Source organism: Cardiocondyla obscurior, linkage group LG18, assembly GCF_019399895.1.
Source record: "Cardiocondyla obscurior isolate alpha-2009 linkage group LG18, Cobs3.1, whole genome shotgun sequence".
Lineage (NCBI taxonomy): Eukaryota > Metazoa > Arthropoda > Insecta > Hymenoptera > Formicidae > Cardiocondyla > Cardiocondyla obscurior.
In genome coordinates, this window is record NC_091881.1 from 1,868,926 (window position 1) to 1,889,673 (window position 20,748).

The 20,748-nt window shown below is 44.4% G+C and overlaps 1 protein-coding gene across 5 annotated transcripts in view; it reads right to left on the reverse strand.

Annotated features, from left to right (window-relative positions):
• The window catches only part of Pnt (ETS transcription factor pointed), an 82,509-nt gene that overhangs the window by 21,509 nt on the left and 40,252 nt on the right, over positions 1 to 20,748 (reverse strand). For 4 of the 5 annotated variants that reach the window (XM_070669156.1, XM_070669155.1, XM_070669158.1 and 1 more), the window contains exons 4-5: positions 3,545 to 3,661; positions 120 to 323 (exon numbers count right to left, since the gene is read on the reverse strand). In XM_070669156.1, the coding sequence (XP_070525257.1) occupies positions 120 to 323; positions 3,545 to 3,661 (321 nt within the window). Of the gene's footprint in view, positions 1 to 119; positions 324 to 3,544; positions 3,662 to 12,147; positions 13,272 to 20,748 lie in introns of those variants that run through there. The other variant, XM_070669157.1, reaches the window with a different exon arrangement.

Below are 20,748 nucleotides of genomic sequence, written 5' to 3' on the forward strand. Positions count from 1 at the left end.
AATTTTTAATTAAAATCAATCTCAAAAATGGTGATTGAATTAAATTCATCAGACACTCAAGGGGATGTTCGAGGTAGACTGACAGATTTGATCGCATCGTTCGTATGAGGAACACGCACCTTTCTGCAGAATCTCGAGATGCTCCCACAGGATGTCGCCCATGAAAGCGGGGGCACGTGCTAGAAAGGATTCCTTCCCCATGGCACAAATCTGTTTCCCAGTCATGTGCTGCCACGGTTGCATCGCCACACCCTCCAGCGAGAATTCCCCAATAGCCCAGTGCAACCAGTGGGCGACAGCTGCTTCCGACCATTGCCTTGGGTCTGAAAAAAAAACAAAAAAAAGGAAAAAAATAAAAATAAGAACCAGATTGTTCCTCGCACTAACCACGGCGAGTCGTATCGCCGAAGGGCCACTGTTTATCGCCGTATTTTGCGATCCGCGATAAGGCAAATTCGTTATCGATCGGAGAAAAACCAATTATCGTTTCGCTTCTATCGAGTATGAAAAAGAAACATAAAGCACGATAACTTACTCTAAAATTCTAAACTAAAATACCCAAAAGTTCGGGTGCCTTTTTGTACGCGGTCATTTGAGAGCGAGTCGCCGGTTAGACGGCCGAAAGAAGAAAGCCGAAGAAACGGCGAACATACGTTGCCGTTTGTGACGGCGCGATCATTAGTCCGAGAGTCCATGCCGACCATCTTTGGTGGAAGCAATACCGAGAAACATCGGAATGTCCCATTTGAGGTGCGCGCCCATATTTGCACGCGTGTCTTGCATTGTTTCGTGGTATCTCGCTGCGTAAAAGTACAGTTGGGCTCATAATGCAAACAGGAGTTGCCAACGTAGCGACTCGCTAATGTATATAACTTTGCTCGCACAATCTCGCGGCCGTCTTTTAGCACTAACGACAAGACGTCTCAAATTTCAAGTCTAGTCTCGTAAAAAAAGAAAGATCAAAATATATACAATGTTTCGAAAAAAAAAATGCAGAATTGGCATAAAAGTTAATTATTCTTCCATTGTTTTAGAACACCTTATGTATATTTTAATGCCTTTTTATGTTAAAGAAATATTAAAAAGTGTTCCATTGCAATATAAAAAAAGTATTTAAATACTAGTCAATTTTAATTAAATAACGTGGTGTTTTTAAAAATTTTGCCTCAGAGAAAAAATCGATATGAAAAAAAAGATAAAGGCAAATTTAAAGAAAGAAATTTAAGATATGAGATACGTGAAGATAGGATAAAAATAGCTTTATCATATTACAATGATTATCTTCGTTCGGAAATGATAACGATAAATTTCACTAACTTACAAAAAAAATTAATAATAAAAATTAAAAAAAAAAAAAAAGCATAACTTCTATAGACAAAAGTAAAACTCTTTGTCCTTTCACTCATTCTATCTCTTCCGATAAAATCTCCTCGCGCATAAGGGTGCAATGCAAATGAATGATAATAAATACGACAGCAGAGGTTTTCTCGGCAGTCGCATAAATATATAGGATCTCGAGCACGTGACGCAAATGCAAATTTATTTTTATTTAAAAAAATAGACAGGGCCGGGCGACGTTATTCGCGGAATCGATCAAGTACGAGTGCGAACTGACGTCTTTCGCACAGAATAGAATATAAATATAGGAAGGAAAAGTGAGCGAGTACGCCAAGGCAACAAAAGTGTCTAATGGCAACGGCACGACACGGCGAGTTCAAAGCGGCCGCCGATGTTTGAGGATCGTATACCGATATTTGCCTAACTTATTTCTCGTAAGCGTTGTTAGCAGACTTTACACTGTCTTTCTCGCCTCGCATTCGAACACGAGTCCACGCTCGCGCCTGTATCGCGTAGCGCCGCACATGTATTCTCTGTTACTGCTCGATCGCCGCATACATAATCGATTCTCGTTACCGACATATTACTTTACATTTCTCTCTCGTTCTTTTTTTTCTTTTTTTTTTTTTTTTTTTTCCTTTTCGCTTTCATCAATTAAACATTGAACGGCAAGCTAGGTGCTCCGCGCGTGTTGACATTTGCTAATCGCGCATTTCACATCTGCCGATACATTAAAGAGACGTAAATAATAGACGCATCGGATCAGGTGCATCGGAGAACTGGATTCTTTTATTTCTGATAATGCAAGCAGATATCGTTTTAAAATCCGAAAACTTTAAGAGCGATTGGTTGGCTTGAACAGATTTCACCGCGCATCGCGATTGAGAATTTATTATCACATGTGAGATACTGGGACTCTTTTTTTTATACGGCGAAGCCATCCTTATGATTGTATTTGTTATTCAAAAGAGAGATAGATTTTGAATAAATCATAGCGAATGTGATATGACGCGACAGAATGTAATTGTGAATGCGAGCCGCGTTTTCTTTATAGTAAGCAGCCCAACGACATAATACATATTGATATATTAACACACGTATACATAGACAAATTTTAATCAATCTGTTAATTATATTTACGAAAAATTCAGCTTTCTTATTTTAATTAAAAAAATGTTTCAATTAATTATATCCTACTGAAAAATTTTTTGTCGCTTATCGAAATATTTTATTTCTAAAATTGATTTTGTAAATTTTTTTTTAATTAAAAATAAAAAAGTATATACATGTATATACCTGAATTAATGGCATTTTAATGTTTTCTGGAAATAAAAGAATCAGGGAGCGGCGCGGCGGTCTCAGGGCCCGAAGTGAAATGGCAAGAGGAGCAGGAGGTTGCTCGTTCGGTTCACGGAGGTCAGACTGTAGGTGATCTGGCCTGGAGGGTACGAACCCGGGGCATGTAGACCGGAAGTAACGTCACACCCGCGTGGCTCTGAATGCGCATACCGGATGTGTGGCATCGGCTCCCCATCAGAACCATCAACATCACATTCACAATTCCTGCACATCGCCGGCCGCCTCGTCGCACATCGCGTCACATCGCGCGCACCCGCTACCCGTCTACGCGTCTCTCGTACACGCATGCACGCACGCACGTACGCACGCACGCACGCACGCACGCAGGCACGCACGCAAGCAGACGCGAATGTAAGAGTATGCGTGCGTGTGCCTTCTTTCCTTCTGTGTCCGCAGCGATTTTTTAACAACTCGCACGGCAAGGCGGTGCAAGGATCATAAATTCCGGAGCATGCATATAAATTAGCACGATTAAAAATATCAAAGGACAATGTTTGCATTAATGATACGATTACTGATTCTCGTTTAATCTGAGCGGATTGAAAAATGTTCACAAAATCACGGTAGTTTGAATTTGGAGACACGGCGACCGTCACGTGAATTTCCGCAATTAGCGATTGTTTGTAATTGTAGATTATGTAATAAAAAAAAAAAGTTTGCCTCATAATAAATGCATTCAACGCCTCTGTCTGATGCCGAGGCGCGCTTTATAATCACGTGACGCTTCGTAATTACGCCATTTTACGAGGAAAGAGTGATACGATTATTTTAATTAAGCTTATACAGGGCTGCGCTTAAGAATAATCACGAAGAAGTATAATCAAGAATAATGAGAATAAAAGCTGACCTTTAGTTATATTCAGGCGGAGTCGCTCCTTTTCCCAAGACGCGAAGGAGGCTTCCAGAGCCTCAGTCATCTTCTTGTTGGTCCCAGGTGTTAACGGCGGCACTTGCGCCGGTATATCTAAACAAAAAATACAAAAAAACTATGAAATACATTTAAATATATGCGTAAGTATATTCTTTCTATCCGATCGGTATAAACGATTTCCCTTTGAAATAATAATTAAAAAATTATAAAATAATAAAAATAATATTTCTTTAAATGTAAAAACAGCAAAAGGGAGCTTAAAAAAAATTAACTTGTCCCGAGTTACCACCCAGAGTTCCACTTGAGAGTTAATGTAGCTTCTCATGGAGCGAGATGCGCGTGTATGACGCACGTGTGCGCGAACGCGTACGTGCGTCAGGTGTCGTGCACGGTTACCAGCACGGAGGGCAGCGGAGCAACGACGAGGCGAGCGAAAAGCGAAACGAAGGGGGCACGCACAACCATCTTAGATAGCATCGTCATAAAGAGGGGTGCAACTGCCACTAAAGTAGGCAGGTGCTTCGCCGTCGCCGTCGCCGTCACCGTCGTCGCCGTCGTCGCCGTCGTCGTCGCTGCGCTTGTTCCGCGACGTAGAACGAGAGACGGTACTTTACGACACTCGAGCGTTATTCTCGCGATCTGGTCTGCAAGATATAACGATATTGAAACGAACTCGTCTATCGGTACGCAATTCTGCTGCGAGAAATTTTAATTGGACATTTTAACGCGTTAATATGTTTTAAAAAAAATTTGAGTAACTATGAACTCTATTATAAAATGCATTCAGAGAGGTTTTTTTTAATAATTATTAGAAAAAATCTTCATATATTTTTTTTGTTTTAAGCGTACGACGCGTCGAAATGACACCCGGCGGCGCAGCCGAAAAGATAGGCCCTGGTCCGCCGACGACGTTCAAATGCACGATGAACAGGCGAGCGGTGTGCGAAAAGATCTATTAAAAATTCACGTGTCAACGGCGCAACTGCGACCACGCGAGTGGAATTTCAACGGCACAAAATTTCGCAGGAACTTCGCGGTTCTACGCTGCCGTTCGCGCTAACGCCGCGTATAATCGACTCGTGCGCGATATTTGGCAGGCATTATGCAAAAAAAAAAAAAAAAAAAAAAAACTAAGTGCATTTCTATAAAAATCTGCGTTAACGCATAAAATTTCAAGTTGCAGGTATTGTTGCTGAATTTCGTGCCTATTCTAGTACAGCAAGCTTCATACGCCCTGCGTTATAAATCAGAACGATCGGTATCCGTAGTGTATCATTTGTAGCCCGAACATAACGGGGAGATCGAGATATCGCGATACGTTCACTGGCAGGTGTTGCCAGTTGATGCATCGCGGATTAACGAGTTTTCCTTCTTTCTTTTTTTTTTCCCCATCTTTTTATTTCTTTATAAAACTGCATTTGCCCTATTGATCGGATCAATTGATTCCCGGGTTAGACTGAGTGCGATCCTTTACTTAATCGAATGGAAATTTAAAATACCCAATGCCCACGACCCAGATGGCATTTGACCCCCGACACATTTAACATAAATTTGCATAAGCTTACGTTATTTGCGGTCGATCGGCGCATTGACCAAGTTGTATACGTTCTCCAAGCAATTAATATCGCGGCCGACAAAAATATTTTTCTCTTTCCGATAATCTTAGTAAAAGCGCGTATTTGTAGTCATGAATAATTAAATACGCTTAACTAGACATTCTCCACGGTATACAGGCCGTTTCAAGCACGTTGCTCCCGAAAACTGTGAGAAATTAGAATCGCAGACGAAGAGTCATATATGATTTAATAAATTTGTCCTTATTTAGTTTTTAACGGTAACAAAATTAAAAATATCAGTCACGAACCTCCCATGGTTTTAAAAGACGGTAATCAGGCCGAACGAATATTCTATGTTATATGTAAGCTGGAAACACGAGCTCCGTGGTTGTTTATAAGAAAATTTTTTCCTGCCGTCCATCTGGAATATGCCAGGGTGAGTGTGTAACCTTCACGAGTATAGCCGACCCGGGGCACGTGCTACCATCGTCTTCTGGCTTATCCCTCTTTTCTCTACACCTCGAGAATACTCGGCAACCAAACAACTGCGGCAGCTGTTCCGAGCAAACTGCGCGAGAGAAACTCGTCTTCAAATTCGTCAGTGCTCTTATGTAAATTATTAAAAATTATTTCCTCCTAATTTCTAGTCCAAAATAAATAAAAAAAAAAAGTTACGACAAAGCTGAAGCTCGTACTCTAAATTTAAATAAACTGCGAATTTCAAATAATGTAAGACATTAATACATTATGCATACAAAATTAAAGAACGTGATATCAACTTTTAATTTACTTACACCAATGTCGTTGACAAGATTGTAAAGTTACATGATATTCGGTCAACGTACTAGCGTTAAAATTGACGCAAATGAAAGTGGGATGTCGCGAACGAACGAGTTAGCGGTCGCAGACCGCGATGTAATGTCTGTTGGGTGTCGCATTGAAACCGAACTATGTACGAGCGCAAGTACGAGCACGTGTTGGTACCCTGCCGCCTTCCTGCGGTATACACCTGTTGCTCCGGTCGGTGGCTCTCCCGCGCACGTTTGGTTTCATCCATCGCATCGCCGTGACTAGGCCGTAAGGCCATTCATCCCGTGGAAGTCCCAAGGAAGCAAGGAAAATTTTCTACGCCTTACCGAAGCGTACAAAATGAAACGCGGGCGGATTGGATAGGCTCATTACGTGTCTAAATTATTCTCGATCGTCGCCACGTACTTGCGAGCGCTCTGTATCTCGAGCTGATAGCGCGTCTAGTGATTCAGGGTGCGTTATCGTAACCACGAATTATCGTGCGCCGGGGTGGCGGCTGGGACAAACCGAGATTATCAGCTCATTGGGGTACAAAAAAATTCAAGGAGACGACTGACGGCGGTAATCCCCCAACGGGATATTGCAATCGCAAAACGGTCGGCTGCCAGCGCTGATAAATCGCTGATAAACCGCTGGGGACGAGGAGAAGGAAGGAGTCCTTGTTGCACGCGGCAGTTGATAGCGAGCGCACGATGGTAACGAGCGGTAGCGTCATTGTTAACCGACGATTATCGCGAAACCGCGTGTTTCGCCGCGATAACGGGGGCAGGATTCCATAATTAGTCGTAAGTAATCTTTGCGCAATTTGCCATCGTTGTCCGTGCCAATTAATTCGCGCTACCAGCTACGCTCCGTTGAATAAAAACTTGGATACGCGACGAGTGTCCAATTCACGTAGTTTGTCGGTTCTTCTTCAAAAGCTTTTAATCCCGACTCGACGTCCACTAATACATATAGTTTTCAACGGCGATATTTTTTAACTTTTGTTGTATTTTATTTTTAGTGAACTTTTATTTTAATAGTAATAACAAAAATTAATTTTTAATTAAATTACAAGATAAATTTATAAGAAAGTTAGAAAATTTTTTACATCGTACAGAATAAGATGAAGACATTATATTTTGGAGCAACGCTTAAAAATCACAGGGAACGCACAGAATAAAGAGAACCGTAGCTAATTACGTAGATAATATTCGAAAGATAACGTTAAAGACTCTCAAGAGACAAAATCTATTTTTCATAAGTGTCACAGAGGTCCCCGGGGTTCTTGTATTGTTCGAGCAAGATGGATATTTTTATTAACGCCGAGATGAGAGAAATCTTTCTGCGTAGTAGCTCCATTGTTACACTCCGATTACCGCGGAGTGCGTGTTTTGCCGAGATATGGCCAAAGTGATAAAATAGCCGGTGATAACGCCTCGGTTGACTTCCTGGGTTGGCGACGCGGCCTATACTCTCGCAACAATTTGATTAATAATTCGTATGTATACACGAAAACGAGCTGACACTCGGCGTCAAGTCGACATCAAGAATTGTGCGTACCGCGAACCAATTATCGTTCCTGCTGATTAGCTGCTCTCGCGCGCGCCGTCAGATTCCGTGAATCTATTCGTATCAAAACTTTATCGTTTCTTTTTCTATATGGAAAAACCGCGGTACACCGCCACGATTTCCTCCCCCTTAACGTCCGACCGTTGCGAACGATTCGCACTCGCAAATGCATCGTCGTCGAACGTGACCGACATAGCAGCTGGTGGACTATAATAACTACGCAAATGTGATTCCGATTACGTGTGAAAGTCGTATAAAAGCAACTCGAGACCCATTGCGCGCCGTGAAATCAATATAAAACCAATGTAAGATCAATATTGCGTTGTGAAACTGACGTAAAAGCAACGCGAGGCTGATATTGTGCAGAAGTTGTTCTACAACATTGGATGGCTGGCCTAATTCGTTACGGTTGGCATTCCGTTTCAAATTGAGATTACAAGTACGCGTGCACGTATTTTTCTAACAGCCGGAGAAGGAACTAATTTAAAATGTTAAATAAAAAGGAGGGGAAAAAAATCAGATATCAAACTCGAACGCCGTCAACAATTGCGCGCTGGTTTTCATATTATCGCGGCCATCTCGAGCTTACGAAAATTCATTAAACTTAACGTCTCGAGAAGGAAAAAGAACAGAGGAACGACGACGCGTTCCTCATTTGGCCCATTTAATGTCCACGAGAGAAAGTGCGCCACTTTGGGCTCTATACATCAGATTTTACGAGTGTTTGAGGAAGCTAAACAGCCGGTTCATTTTGAAACCGGAACCAAGATAACGTTCTGCAGTTGTTCGCGGCACATCTTCGCCAGATGCGAGACTTTTTGATGTATATATAGCCATAATCGGGTCAAGCCATTCGCGCTGCTCGCTAGTATGGGCAAACGCACGCGAACGGACGACTTGCGCGTGCCGCCTTTCATTCATGTCGCAGAGATTTTGCCACGGCTCGAAACCCCTTTCGTAAATTTTTTTTTTATCGCAATCAACCCGCGGGGAAATTATTTTTCGCGATGGTGCGCAGAAGTGGATAAAATCCAACATAATTTCTTTTTTTAAGTAAATCGTTGACGCAATAAAAAATTATTGCTACTTAAACAGCGAGTTGCGGCATATTGCATTTGTAGAACGGGAAAGCGCATCTCGCGGCAAGCGCAATTACGAGTCGCTCGCAAAATCGAAACCCACGAATAGCACCGACGATCGTCAACTGGATCGATACGAAATTGCCCGGAATAATCAGTTCGGTATATGACTGACTGGTTTTGCAATACGCGGGGATATTAATAGAAGGGCATTTGGGATGTGTAAAGTCTCGTTTTACGGTTTCACGTTTTTACTTCGACACGAGCGCGCGCGCGTCCTGCCCAGCGTCATGTATATTCGAGGCGATATTGCGACGGATTTTCATTGCGCAATTCGTAATCGTGGTTGCACAATTTACACAATTACAGAATCAATGAAGAAAAAAAAAAAAAAATGATAATAATAAATCGACCGGATTATAGCTCACGTGCTGCACGGAATGCACACAAAGAGATTGACTTGCGACAGATGCCACAGATTGAGAATTAAACTCGAAAACAAATGATTCGTAGAAAAAAAAAAGCCGCAGCGACTGAACTTTCTTAATTGACAAAAGTCTCGTTACACCAAACGGTCTTCTTGATTCCTCTGAGCAAATAATTCCCTTGATGTAACGCTCGAACGGGAAACGACTTGTTTTCTAGCGTCTGTAATACGACGTACGATTCGTACGCGTGTCAGTCGAAAGGAATGACTGCGCGCGGCGCAACGCAATGCTTATGTCATTGCACTGACAATGAAAGTTAGAATCACCGTCTGTAGCGTCCGTGTAATCTTACTACTTCCACGAAATGAATTATTGAAATACTACGCTGCTTGCATTATGCCCCGCCGCGTTGCGCTATGGCCACGAAACTGTCTGCTTTCTCATTTCGCGCAATTATCGGTAATCTCATTTTTGTGCGCTCGCTTAAGCGAATCGACTTTATAATGCACAACAAGCGCTAAATATATTTTATTAACAACGCGACTTCGGATTAAAATTTTAAAAAATTGTAAATTAAAACTACGACACTTTTCAGTCGCAGAAAATAAAAAATATGTTTCTCAAGTTGTACGCATTTTTTTTTTAAAGTGAGAACATTGGCGTTTAAAAACAAACTCGCCAAATCTTCCGCAATGTTTTGTTTTTAGACTTTGAATTACGGCATAGAAAAATACTGAACTTAATGGTAACTAAATTCTCGGAATGTCTTTTAAGCGAGCCACAAAGGCTTTCTTCGATCATTAGATTTAAACAACCGTTATAGAAATCTTCTTTATAGTTTTCGTTAAAATCATGACAATAACTATTTGCCATAAAAAAGGCGCGGCGGGTCGTTATCACGGCTATTAAAAGGGAGAAAATACCTCGGCGACAGTTTTACCGACAATTATTTAGTGCCGTAAAATTTATGATTAAGCAGTAACAATCGATATAGATATTTCGATCGAGCGATGTGAAAAACGACAGTCATTACTGTTTCCTTCTCGTTTGACAAAAAGTAAATGTGACTTTCATTACGTTCCCGAATTTTTGCGTGTCGCGTCAAAGTAGAAAGAAAAAAAAAAAAAAAACTTGTCACGAACGTAAGACCGATCTAACGAATAAAAGTGAAAGGGTATCACGATTAATAGAAGACATTGGCGTTTGAATTTATTATAAATCTTGTTGCGCTTTATAATTTTTTATTTTCACGTACTTACTCGTAGTTAAAAATGATGTAAAACGAGGAAAAAAATTTGCCGCGAACGATCGTGATTGTCTCGCTCGCAAAGTCGATGCCCTCCACCTCGAGCCGAACAAAACGAGGGAGCCTGGCGTTTCTGTATTTTTTTTTTCCGCGATGCCGCGCGGTTAATCCCCGTTCATTATGTACTCGCGTTGCACGTTGCCCGCCTGCGAACTTGATTGAATCGCTCTTCGGACATTATACCCGCGAATATCCGCCGCGGCCGCGCGGATCTTTTCCATCGCGCTGTCAATATTAATCGAATACGCGAATACCAGAAATACTTTGAATAGTACGAGCTCTACTTGCGATATCTGCAAGTAGAAGAAAACGGATCAAGCAGTTGCCTCGAAACCGGTTGCCAGGAAGTATCGTCGAATAGCAGCGGCTACTCGCTCGACGGATCCCCTACTTAAGGATCGCACACAGGAGGCCGTAGAAACGACTGCTCGACTACACCGGACTCTCAGATGAGCCTCGCATCCAGTCGGACTTTTTGGGGCGTCTGTAGTTTTAATCTTAACAATCTCCCACCCGCAAGTAGCCCGTTCCAAAATTAAAAATTACAAGTAAAAAAAAATTCCGTACGTTAAAACAGCTGCGTAAGTTCTTTTAAAAGCAACACAAAATTACGGTATATTATTCAGCTTTGTTATTTTTACGCAAATCGCGGTAATGTAGGAATGTCGTAAGCTATGGTTGCGCAAAATTTTTCTCCACTTTCAAGAATAAGCTGTTTACTTCTACTGGGGGAATTAATTCTAGTATTATGTTCGATAACTCGAGTTGCCTATTTCAACTTTGCTCTCTCTCTCTCTCTCTTTTTTTTTTTTCGTCACCCTGATTAGCCGTATCTCGTAACGATAAATCAAAATCTGAGCACCCAAGGAGCGAGTCCTCCCAACTGCAGGAAGTGCGCACGGATTATGTTCGCGCGCGAGCAACAGCGTCGATGACATCTGCTACAATCTGTCGGGAACGAAGTCACGTTTGCGTTAATCACGTTGGCACGATCACGACGTCTCCAATGTCAGAGTCAGGGTTAGTCTTCGTTTCCGGAAACGGGACGCGTGCGCATGGCTCGAGCATGGAACCACATTTATACATATACCCACCCTCTTAGCATAGCGCGCGAGCGTCGAAACATTTTTATAACGCAAGGATCAATTCTTTTTGTAATTACACGTTCAAACGTAACTAAATAAAATATTAATAAAAAAATAACTTGCGTTAAAATACGAGTGAAAAAGCATGAAATTAATATTTAATTTACGAATTAAGCTTCACGGTTTAAGTTTTTTCTTTTTTGTGGAATTATACAAATGTATAAAAAATATACTGTTTCCACGAGACATGATTTGTTTTGGTAATTAAGTCTCCTATCGTTTTAGATCGCGCTGACTTTTTTACCCTTAGCTACTTACGAAACACACTATTTTTCTGAATAACGCATTGTTAGTAGCGTAGGAATAATACCACGAGCTGTGAATAAAACATGAGTGTAAATTAATTCGCTGAGCGTTGTAAAAATTCTGAATTATATGTACTAACAAATGTTGCGGTTTAAGTTCCGTTTTCTTTCGACGTAGCTAACGTGAAACTCGAATCCCCCTGATATACCAGGCGATTATCGTTTTCACAATCAAGTTACAATATTAATTCACATTTTATATGTATAAATAAATGGGAATAAAAAAAAAATGTAGCATAGATAATGACGCGGGATCGCGCAATATTCCTCGATGAAAATCTTACGGCCATCGACTAATCTCTTACGGGATCATTATGTTAAATGTTTTACGCTTCATTACGTCTCGCTGTAACGAGACAGACGTAAGCGGCTACGGTTAGCGCCGTCCTTGGGACTTACCTCTGGACCTGCCAAAGGACTTCATGGCCTTGATTCCCATTCCGGCATAAGTGTCGCCGCCGTAATCAACGTACATGAGTGCCGATTTCGTGTGATCACTGCACATGCACGTAGTCCAGAGTTCTCAGTCACATTCGTCTCTTATATTTCGCTACCGGGCGGCTCGCGTATCCGCCCTCGGTCGTTTTCTCTCGATGTACCTCGGCACGCGGGAGTCCGTCAACCGCGACGAAATCATTTAAATCGCGGGTGCAAAGACGACCCCGACGTAGTTTCGGACACGCGTAACGTCGAACTTGATCTCGCACACCCAATAAATCACATGCCGATCTGTTTATCGCCGGTTCAGCTTTCGAGTCTCGATGATTTATCCCATAATGCACACGTACCGACGACAAGGAGATAGCTCACTCCTAGGAAGATGCCGACCGGTGGCGTCGAATCACTCGGCGAGTATACTTTCCGCGGCGCGAGGGAGTCCACGCGGTAAACAATCGTCCGGTGCCATTGAGGTCGCCAATTGTTGTATATTCCCGCGCTGCGAACGCTGGCCGCCGAGCACTGACAATCTCGATTTGTCAATGGCGGGCCGGGCACGTTGACGAGGAGGCCGAGAGAAGATCCAGGAGTCTCGACGAGGCGCGCTACTAGTCCACCATGTGTTTGCTATCAATTCATAACTGCGACCCACACGGGTTATTTCCGAATACCTGCTTGCGCAACCGCTCGCTGCTCCGGGGCGAGAGGCGGAGGGAATAGAGGGGGCGAGATAGAGCGAGGCTGCGGTGGAGGGAGCGAGAGTCCGAAAATATGAAACGTCGCCCGGTTCTCCGAGTCGGAGAGGCGGAAATGCCGTCTGCTCCGCTTCGCGTCTCCTTTCCGCTTTGTCCGAGTTGGCGCGCGCGCTCTCGTCGGCCGCCCTTGTCGCGATTTCTTCGGGATCAAAGATCGGCACTCGCGACGAACTACCGAGGAAAGACGCGCACACCCGCGAGACAGCCGCGCGTCGAACGGCTCGCGGCTGAGAGAGGCCAAGGATAGGCGCACGCACGTATCGCCGGCGCGTCACGGACGCTCCTCGCACTCGGGACCGTGTGTTGTGTATCGCCCGCCGCTCGGTCGAGGATCGAGGTGATCCGCCGCCCCGGCCACGAAACGATCTTTCCTTCGGCGCCACCGGAGTTCGTTAAGCTGAAGCGCCACTGTCGGACACGTACGACCGCGTTCCGCAGGTAAGTGCGTACGTACACGCCGGCGGAGAGAGAAAGAAAGAGAGAGAGAAAGAGCTAGAACGAGAGATGTAGCGTGAGAGACTCTGAGGAAGAAGAAGAAGAAGAGACGAAGAAGAAAAGTAAAGGAAGACCCGTCCGGGAGGGAGACGAGCAGCGAGAGAAGGGAGATCGAAGAGTTCGTTCGGGAAGGGGAAGTGGATGCGTCTTCGATCGCGTTTTACGTATTCGCGAGGCCGGTCGGGATTTCACGGGCGTCCAGCGGTCCAGCGGGGAGATAGAAGGAGGAGGAAAAAGGAGGATTCGTTTCACACGACTCACTCACTCGGGCGAACACGCGAATTTTGCGGGGAACCGTATTCGAGGGGGAGCCGCAAAACGGTGCGGTAAAATGCGAGTAAAGCGCTAAAGAACGCTTTCTTCGCACGCTATGGGTAACGACAACGGGAGGGCGAGAGAAGCGATCGGCGAGGAACTCGCTCGTCGGGGCTCCAGTGTCACGGATGGCTAAGTCGTATGACAGTCAAGCTATGTGTATGTACGTGGTCGATCGAAGGGGGACGAGGCGTAAGAACGGAAAGAGATGAGGACGCGCGAGGGAGGCGGGCGGCAAGGAAACACCGGTTTATTATAAGGGAAGCGTGTCGTAGATAGCAATTCGAGACTTGGAAAGTAAAAGACAGACGAGAGGTTTAGAGGCGAAGAGAAAAGAAGATCGTGCGAAAAGACGAGAATTTTTAATAGGCCAAGAAGCACGTAAGAGCGTCGGTATTTTCAGCTGAATGGATCCGGAGAGGAGGAAGACGCGAATACAGAAGTACAATCCGAAAATACGACTAAGCGAGGCGGCTTTGCGAAGGTGAGAACGCAAAATTACGAAAAGACGAGAGCGATGTAGATTATCCGTGGGGAAGAAATCCCGGTGAAATTAACGGAGCGACTAGAAACGCAAAGAAAAAAAGAAAAAGAAAAAAAAAAGAACAAGAAAAAAAAAGAGGTAACTGCGAACGTACGTACGAAAGAGCACGAGAACGGGAAGAACGAGTGAGATCGACGACGGAACTGGAGGGACACGCGAGAGGGAGACGAAAAACACTTGACTCCCCACCAAACTACGATCGCACGACGCGACGGCTGAGCGGCGCGGCGGGCCTCTAGTCCTCCACTCTTCTCTCGCTCCGAGTTTTATGAATGAATACTCTCCCGTCACACGCGGCGGACTAACACTGGCGTCGGCGTGCACGTTACGAACGAAGAGGCGCGCGCTGTCCCTCGCTCTCTCTCTTCTTCTCTCCCTCTTTCCTTTTCTATTTCAGCCGCCGAGCTGTGTAAAATCAAGGCACACGAATGTGCTGGCTAGGCGACGCGCACGTACACACGCCGAGTTCGCCGTGACGACGAGTAAATACCGAGTTAGCTAATACACGGGCCGCACAGGTCCGCCGCTGTCCGTTCCTTCCTTCATTCGGTTTGCCGGTTCGTTCATTCATGCCCGAGCCGCGCGCTTTAACTGGTAGCTCACCTCGACCGTCCCGAGAGGCACCCTCCTCTCCTTTCCCTCCTCCACCTCTTTCATCTCCTTCTCTCCTTTCTTCCACGCACAGATCTGATCTCTTTCCCGCTGCCGTCGTCGTCGGTGACGTTGACGTCACGCTAGATGAAGAAACGAGTCGACACTTTCCGAGAACGACTGCAGTTCCTCGCGTGACCTTCTTTCATCGACTGCCCGGATAGCAGGGTGGACTAGCCGAGCACGGTGGCCTTCGCCGCTTATACGTATACGACAAAGGGCACATATGGGGACACGGTACAATTTTTGTCACAGCTGAGCGAAACTTGATAATGTACTATTTATTATTATTTTTTTTTTTTTTTAACGTAACAGTCCAAGATTGCTAATTTTTTTCCGTGGAAACTTGATCTTAAAATTGTCAAAAGTATTTCTTACGTTTTACATAAAGCGCAATCGCCTTGATAAACATACACCGATAAAATTAACATCTCTCGTTTTAATTACAGTATCTGCGCGAGGAAACGCAACGAGGGCGACCCTTCGATCTGCACGATCGCGCGATAACGAGCGCGCTGAATTGGCATTGACGCATAAACAAAGGCGAATGACGGCGCACGGAACGGTAAAGTTTTTAGCGACGCGCGGATAGAAACGCGGATGTCGCGCGGCACTTTTACAGCTTCTTCGTCGGCGGAATAATCGACGATAAAAAGGCGGCCGCGCGGTAATTACACGTTGCTAACGCAAACGCGGTTTTAGTGAGTTTTCTACGGTCGCACGGTGGAATCGCGGCCCGAGGATGGCGTGCGTGCGATCGATGAAAAACTCGCCGCCGCCCGCGGGCGCACGGCTAAAAATCTCTTTTGCGCGGCTAGCGACTTCCGGCACGTCCTCGGGACCATTCATAAACTCGCCCCGGTGCCGTCAAACACCGATGAGACGTTCACTCCTCTCCCGTTCCGCCACTCACGATTCCGCGAGCTATATTTTACGCCACTTCTCATACGTATAACTGTACGAGTGCGATGTGACTACATCTCCCGATCTTCCTCTCTCCACGGGCGTTTCTCTCTCTCTCTCTCTCTTTCTCTCTGCGTCTCAACCGGTTACGCCGCGGTCGACTCGATAGATTAACCGGGAAGCGAATTGCCGAGAGACAATTTGGCAAGACGCGGTATCCCATCGCGAGCTCGGTTCTAATCTGGACCACCAACCGATGCTCGTCTTATTGGCTCCAGATAGACTTCGATAAGCGACACGAACTATAATTAAGCCGGTTAAATTAGAAAGCGCTTCGACGCGGAGATCTTGACAGTCACTCATTTGACTTTCCAAGAAAGAATCGGCTTGTATTTCTACTTTAAGTATTAATACAGAAATAACAACGACAGAACGTTTTTTTTTTCTATAATTACTCTGTAACTATGATAAATAATTACGTAATTGCGATGCGCTCGGTGGTTGTTTGAACGGCGCGCTCTGAATCGGCTCGTTGTCGGAACGAGCATCGAGTAGCGCGCGCGCGACGCTGCTCTTCCCTCAGCCACGGCGCTAATTAATAATTACACGAAGCGCGTTGTCGAAGCTCATTCACAAGTCCGTCGGAGGCGACGGGGGCGAGATAAGTGGCGTGGTCGCGCGCTAAGAAACCCGGAAGTCGCGGCGCGAGAAAATTATTATCGTCCATTAGCGTCGCGGAAATTGATAAAGCGCGTTGCATCATCGTCGTGCAAGCGGGTAGGAAAGGGGTTAAGGTACGATAGTCGGGGAATAATAACAATACGACGTTGTGGGAAGCGGTGGAAGAACGTGACGGACAGCCACGAGCAGCCGGAGGATGCGCCGCCGCCCCAGGTGTCGGGAGAGAAGAAACCGACGGCGCGGTGATAGATAACGGCGCGAGGGATAAGGGAGCGAGGGGAGAAAGATTGTGCGCCCGAAGGGGGCGGGTTAACCCGACGCGGTGAGAAAAAGAGAGAGAAAGAGGCGGAAAAGGATGACCGCAGGAAGGAAGTTGGCCTGGCCGCGGTGTACAGGTTGTTCTCTGGTAACACCTACGGTGATCAAAGAGAAGGAGGAGGAGGAAGAGCGAGGCGCAACGAAACAAAAAGGAAACAAGATGCACGACGGAGGCTAAGGGAGAGAGGATGCAGGAACAAAAGGAAGGCGAATAGATAGCGATAGAGAGCGCCGTGCCGGGCCGGGCCGGGCCGGGCTTCTGCCGGCCGCTGCTGCTGCTGGACGGCGGCCTATACTTGCCGAAGGCTGAGCAGGTTTTTGCCTGATTTTTTGCGCCGCTTATTATAACTAGGAAGCTGATGTGCTCTCTCTCTTTCCCCCCCGAAGCCTTACCTCGTAATCTCGGCGATCGGAGTGTGTTCGCCTGCGTGCGCGCGCGACCGGCCGCGTATACACACGTAGACGCGGAACGTTTATCGGAGCGTACGCTCACCGTTGGAAGCGGCGGGATGTAGCCGAGAAGCAGAGAGAAAGAGAGCGAGAGAGAGGTAGGATGGAGAGCGTGAGAACGCGTAAACTTGTAAGATACGAAAGAGCGTGAGGAAGGGAGACGTATTGCCGTGCTCCTTTCCACGGTGTTGGAAAAGGTGGCGACGGTGTTGGTCGGTGCTAGTGGTTGAAACTGGGTGCTCGTATACTTGAGAAAGACACACGCGTCAACGTCATTTCCTTTACACGACGAGCGTCTCTTCCTTTTCTCGATTTTTTTTTCTCGTGTCCTTTTTCACCGTGGACGTGTCCAAAGAGAAAATAATGCGCTACAAAGTCGGGCCGCTCGCCCACTTGCCGGTAATCGCGAATTCATTCGATGCTCGTTAGTAAAGAGAGGGAAGAAGTAATTAAATCAACAGTTCAGCCTTTTGCTGCGGACTCGCGACTTTGCACGAGATACTACGAGATTACGAGGTGGATTCTTTAATTCTCGAGTAAAAATAAAAAAAAAAAAAGACTGTACTAAATGACGTTAATTTAACGGCAAAGACGCTCCCAATGACAAAACTCGCGAGATACGCGTAATACGCCACTTCCTCTCCCGCGTTTACGCAGGAAGACGAGAACGAATCCCTCGCGTGCAAGGATTGCGAGCAAGAGCCTCTACCACCACCTTTATCTTCCTCGTTTCGCATCGCATCCCCGTCCTCTCTGACCAATCGAGTTCACCTGGGCCGCGTTACGGTCACTCGACTTCCGGTAACCCGGACGAGCTACGCGTATGGCCCACGGCCACGTAACCGTGACTTCTCTCTCGTTAACGCTTCCGTTCCCCTTTTCTGGATCATTTCGCGATCTTTTTCGCGAAACAATCTTACGACATCGGATCGCTATTAATAAAACGCTATTGATCGAAACGTGAAGCGAGTACAAAATTATGCGCCATAAATTTTCCGTAAGATAGAATTTTATTTTATTTTCTCGCTGACTATCTGTAAAATATGAGAAATGTGCGCGTTAATTGTTCGTTTAATTAATCTGCGGCGTATGTTGCGCCAATCCACGCAGCGTGAAGACACCGACTGTTAAAAAATGTTTGACATAAGATAGGACTGATAAAATACGGCATAATATCGTTGCGTAACGGCGCAAGAACGTATCGTGATTTGCCACACTATTTCGCGACCCGCGTTAAATAATCACCGCCGCTTTCTCGTCAAACTTCGGCATTTATTGTGCGACCGGCGGCCGTTCGAAAGGATTGTCCCAACGACAGTTTTCTCTCGCAATGCGCGATTATTGCGGCACATCGGAACGCGGATCGTTGCCGCGTGAAAGTCCACCGGTCGCCGCGACAGAAGAGAGGAGGAGTGAGGAAAGAGTAGGAAGCAGAGAGGGAAGAGGCGACAATTTCCGGCCTCCCTCCCTCTCTCTCTCTCTTTCTCTCTTTCCGAACACACATCAACTCAACATCTATTTTTATCTTCGACACTGAACGTTCAGGCCAACAAGATGTTTCGAAAAATCTGCATAAAAAAAGGAGTAACTTGTTACCAAGATCGGGATTTACCGAATTGTTATACACAATAATTCGTGTCGACCTTTCATAGATATATTAAACATCTTGTATTTAAAAAAAAAAGATTATTAAAAAAAAATTTTTTACAATTAAAAAGATGGCAAAATATCTCAATTTTTAATTATTTTGTTAAATTCCTAAATTCCCCATCCAATTCTCGAGTACGTCTCTCAAATCTTAATACTACTATAAACATGTAACAAAACGATTGTTCGCAATACGAGATACGACGAAAGCGAACTAACCCCGAGCGAGACACGCAGATAAATATACCCGCGTGTAACGTATGGAAGCAGATTACCCTCGAAACAAGTTCTCGGTTTAACTCCCACGCATGTAATTACCTTGAAGCAGGTGCGGTATAAGAAGCACACGGATAACGATAAGTATACGCTAGAGCTCGATTTATGGCTTACTATGCGCTGCATGTCGACGATCTCTGCACCGGAACTGCCGGCAAAACATTGTTTATATCACTTCGTCCTTACTTGCATCTCTCAGCGTCTCTTTCGCGAGCTTCATTTTACCTGACTTTATTATGTTAATTAATCTTTTGCTGTGGTAGCGCCTTTAAGTGCTAAGTTTCCCCTGCGTAACGACTGCGAGAAATAAAAATCTCCGTTGTTATCATCGACGTTATATCGCGAAGCTACAATGAAAAAGCCCGATTACTCCTGACTTACGTAATTCCACGTGTCAACTTATTGAGCATCTTCGACACGTGATTTGGCACGATTGGAAATTTAGGACAAATAGCCGGGACGTTTGCGAAGAGTTACGCGTTTGAAAGTGAAGAATACCGACAGTTGACGCAAATGCCACGTCCAATTAATCTGGCCTATCGATTAATTACCATCTATTCAGATTGACAAATTAATATGATTGATCGACTTTATCGGCACCACTTGACGCGCGTTATTAATGCGTTTCTTGTACATTTACACAGCACGCGTAATTTATTAAAGATTCGCTATTAAATTTTTTTTTTTTTTTTTTTTTTTTTTCGTCTATCGAAACATCTCTCTGCGAAAAACAATATGTGCTTTTAATATGTTCATTGGCCAGCATCGTCTTTAAAGTTTCCGGAAATTGTTACAGAGACTCGATTGCAATTGATCAATTCGTGTTATGAAACAACGTTTAATTCTAATTGCCCTTTCTTTACGAATTTAACATTTTTAATGCATGAGAAATTAAGAAAAATGGAAACAAAAGCGGGAAAAGGTCGAGAGAGGATAGAGCAAAATGCACGACGTAGCGAAGGTAGTGAGACACGACCGGAAGTCGTCCGTCAAGAGAGGTACCTCTTTTATTCTAAAATGTTCTTATCATTCTTTAAAAGTGACTCTTATTTTTTTTTTAATTTTTTATTTTTATGCAAAATCGTTCTTTAATTTGGACACCGTAATTGTGGAAACTGTGAACCGTAATCTTTGCATATGCGTTACTGGTTTTACAAACGAGACAAAACTACAAAGAAAATCTATTATTTGAAAAAGATAAAAGAAAGTGATATTCTTCCGTCTATTATCTTTTTATTTTTTTCGAAAAAAGTAAAAGACTACATACTTAGTCGCGCATTAATTTTGTGCAATCCATAAAAAAAAAAAAATTATTTTTCACGTAAAGATATGTTATCGTGAATTTCTGACAAAAAAAGACTTTTGTGTAAAATGGTAATAATAACTAATATCGTTTAACAAATAACGCTGTTAAAATTATAAAGTAATGTACTGCAACGAATTACTCCAAAACGTTGAAAGAAAATATAAACGATGCAAACCAACTTGATATGTTCTCCTATTGATAAAATGTCCAACTACATATGC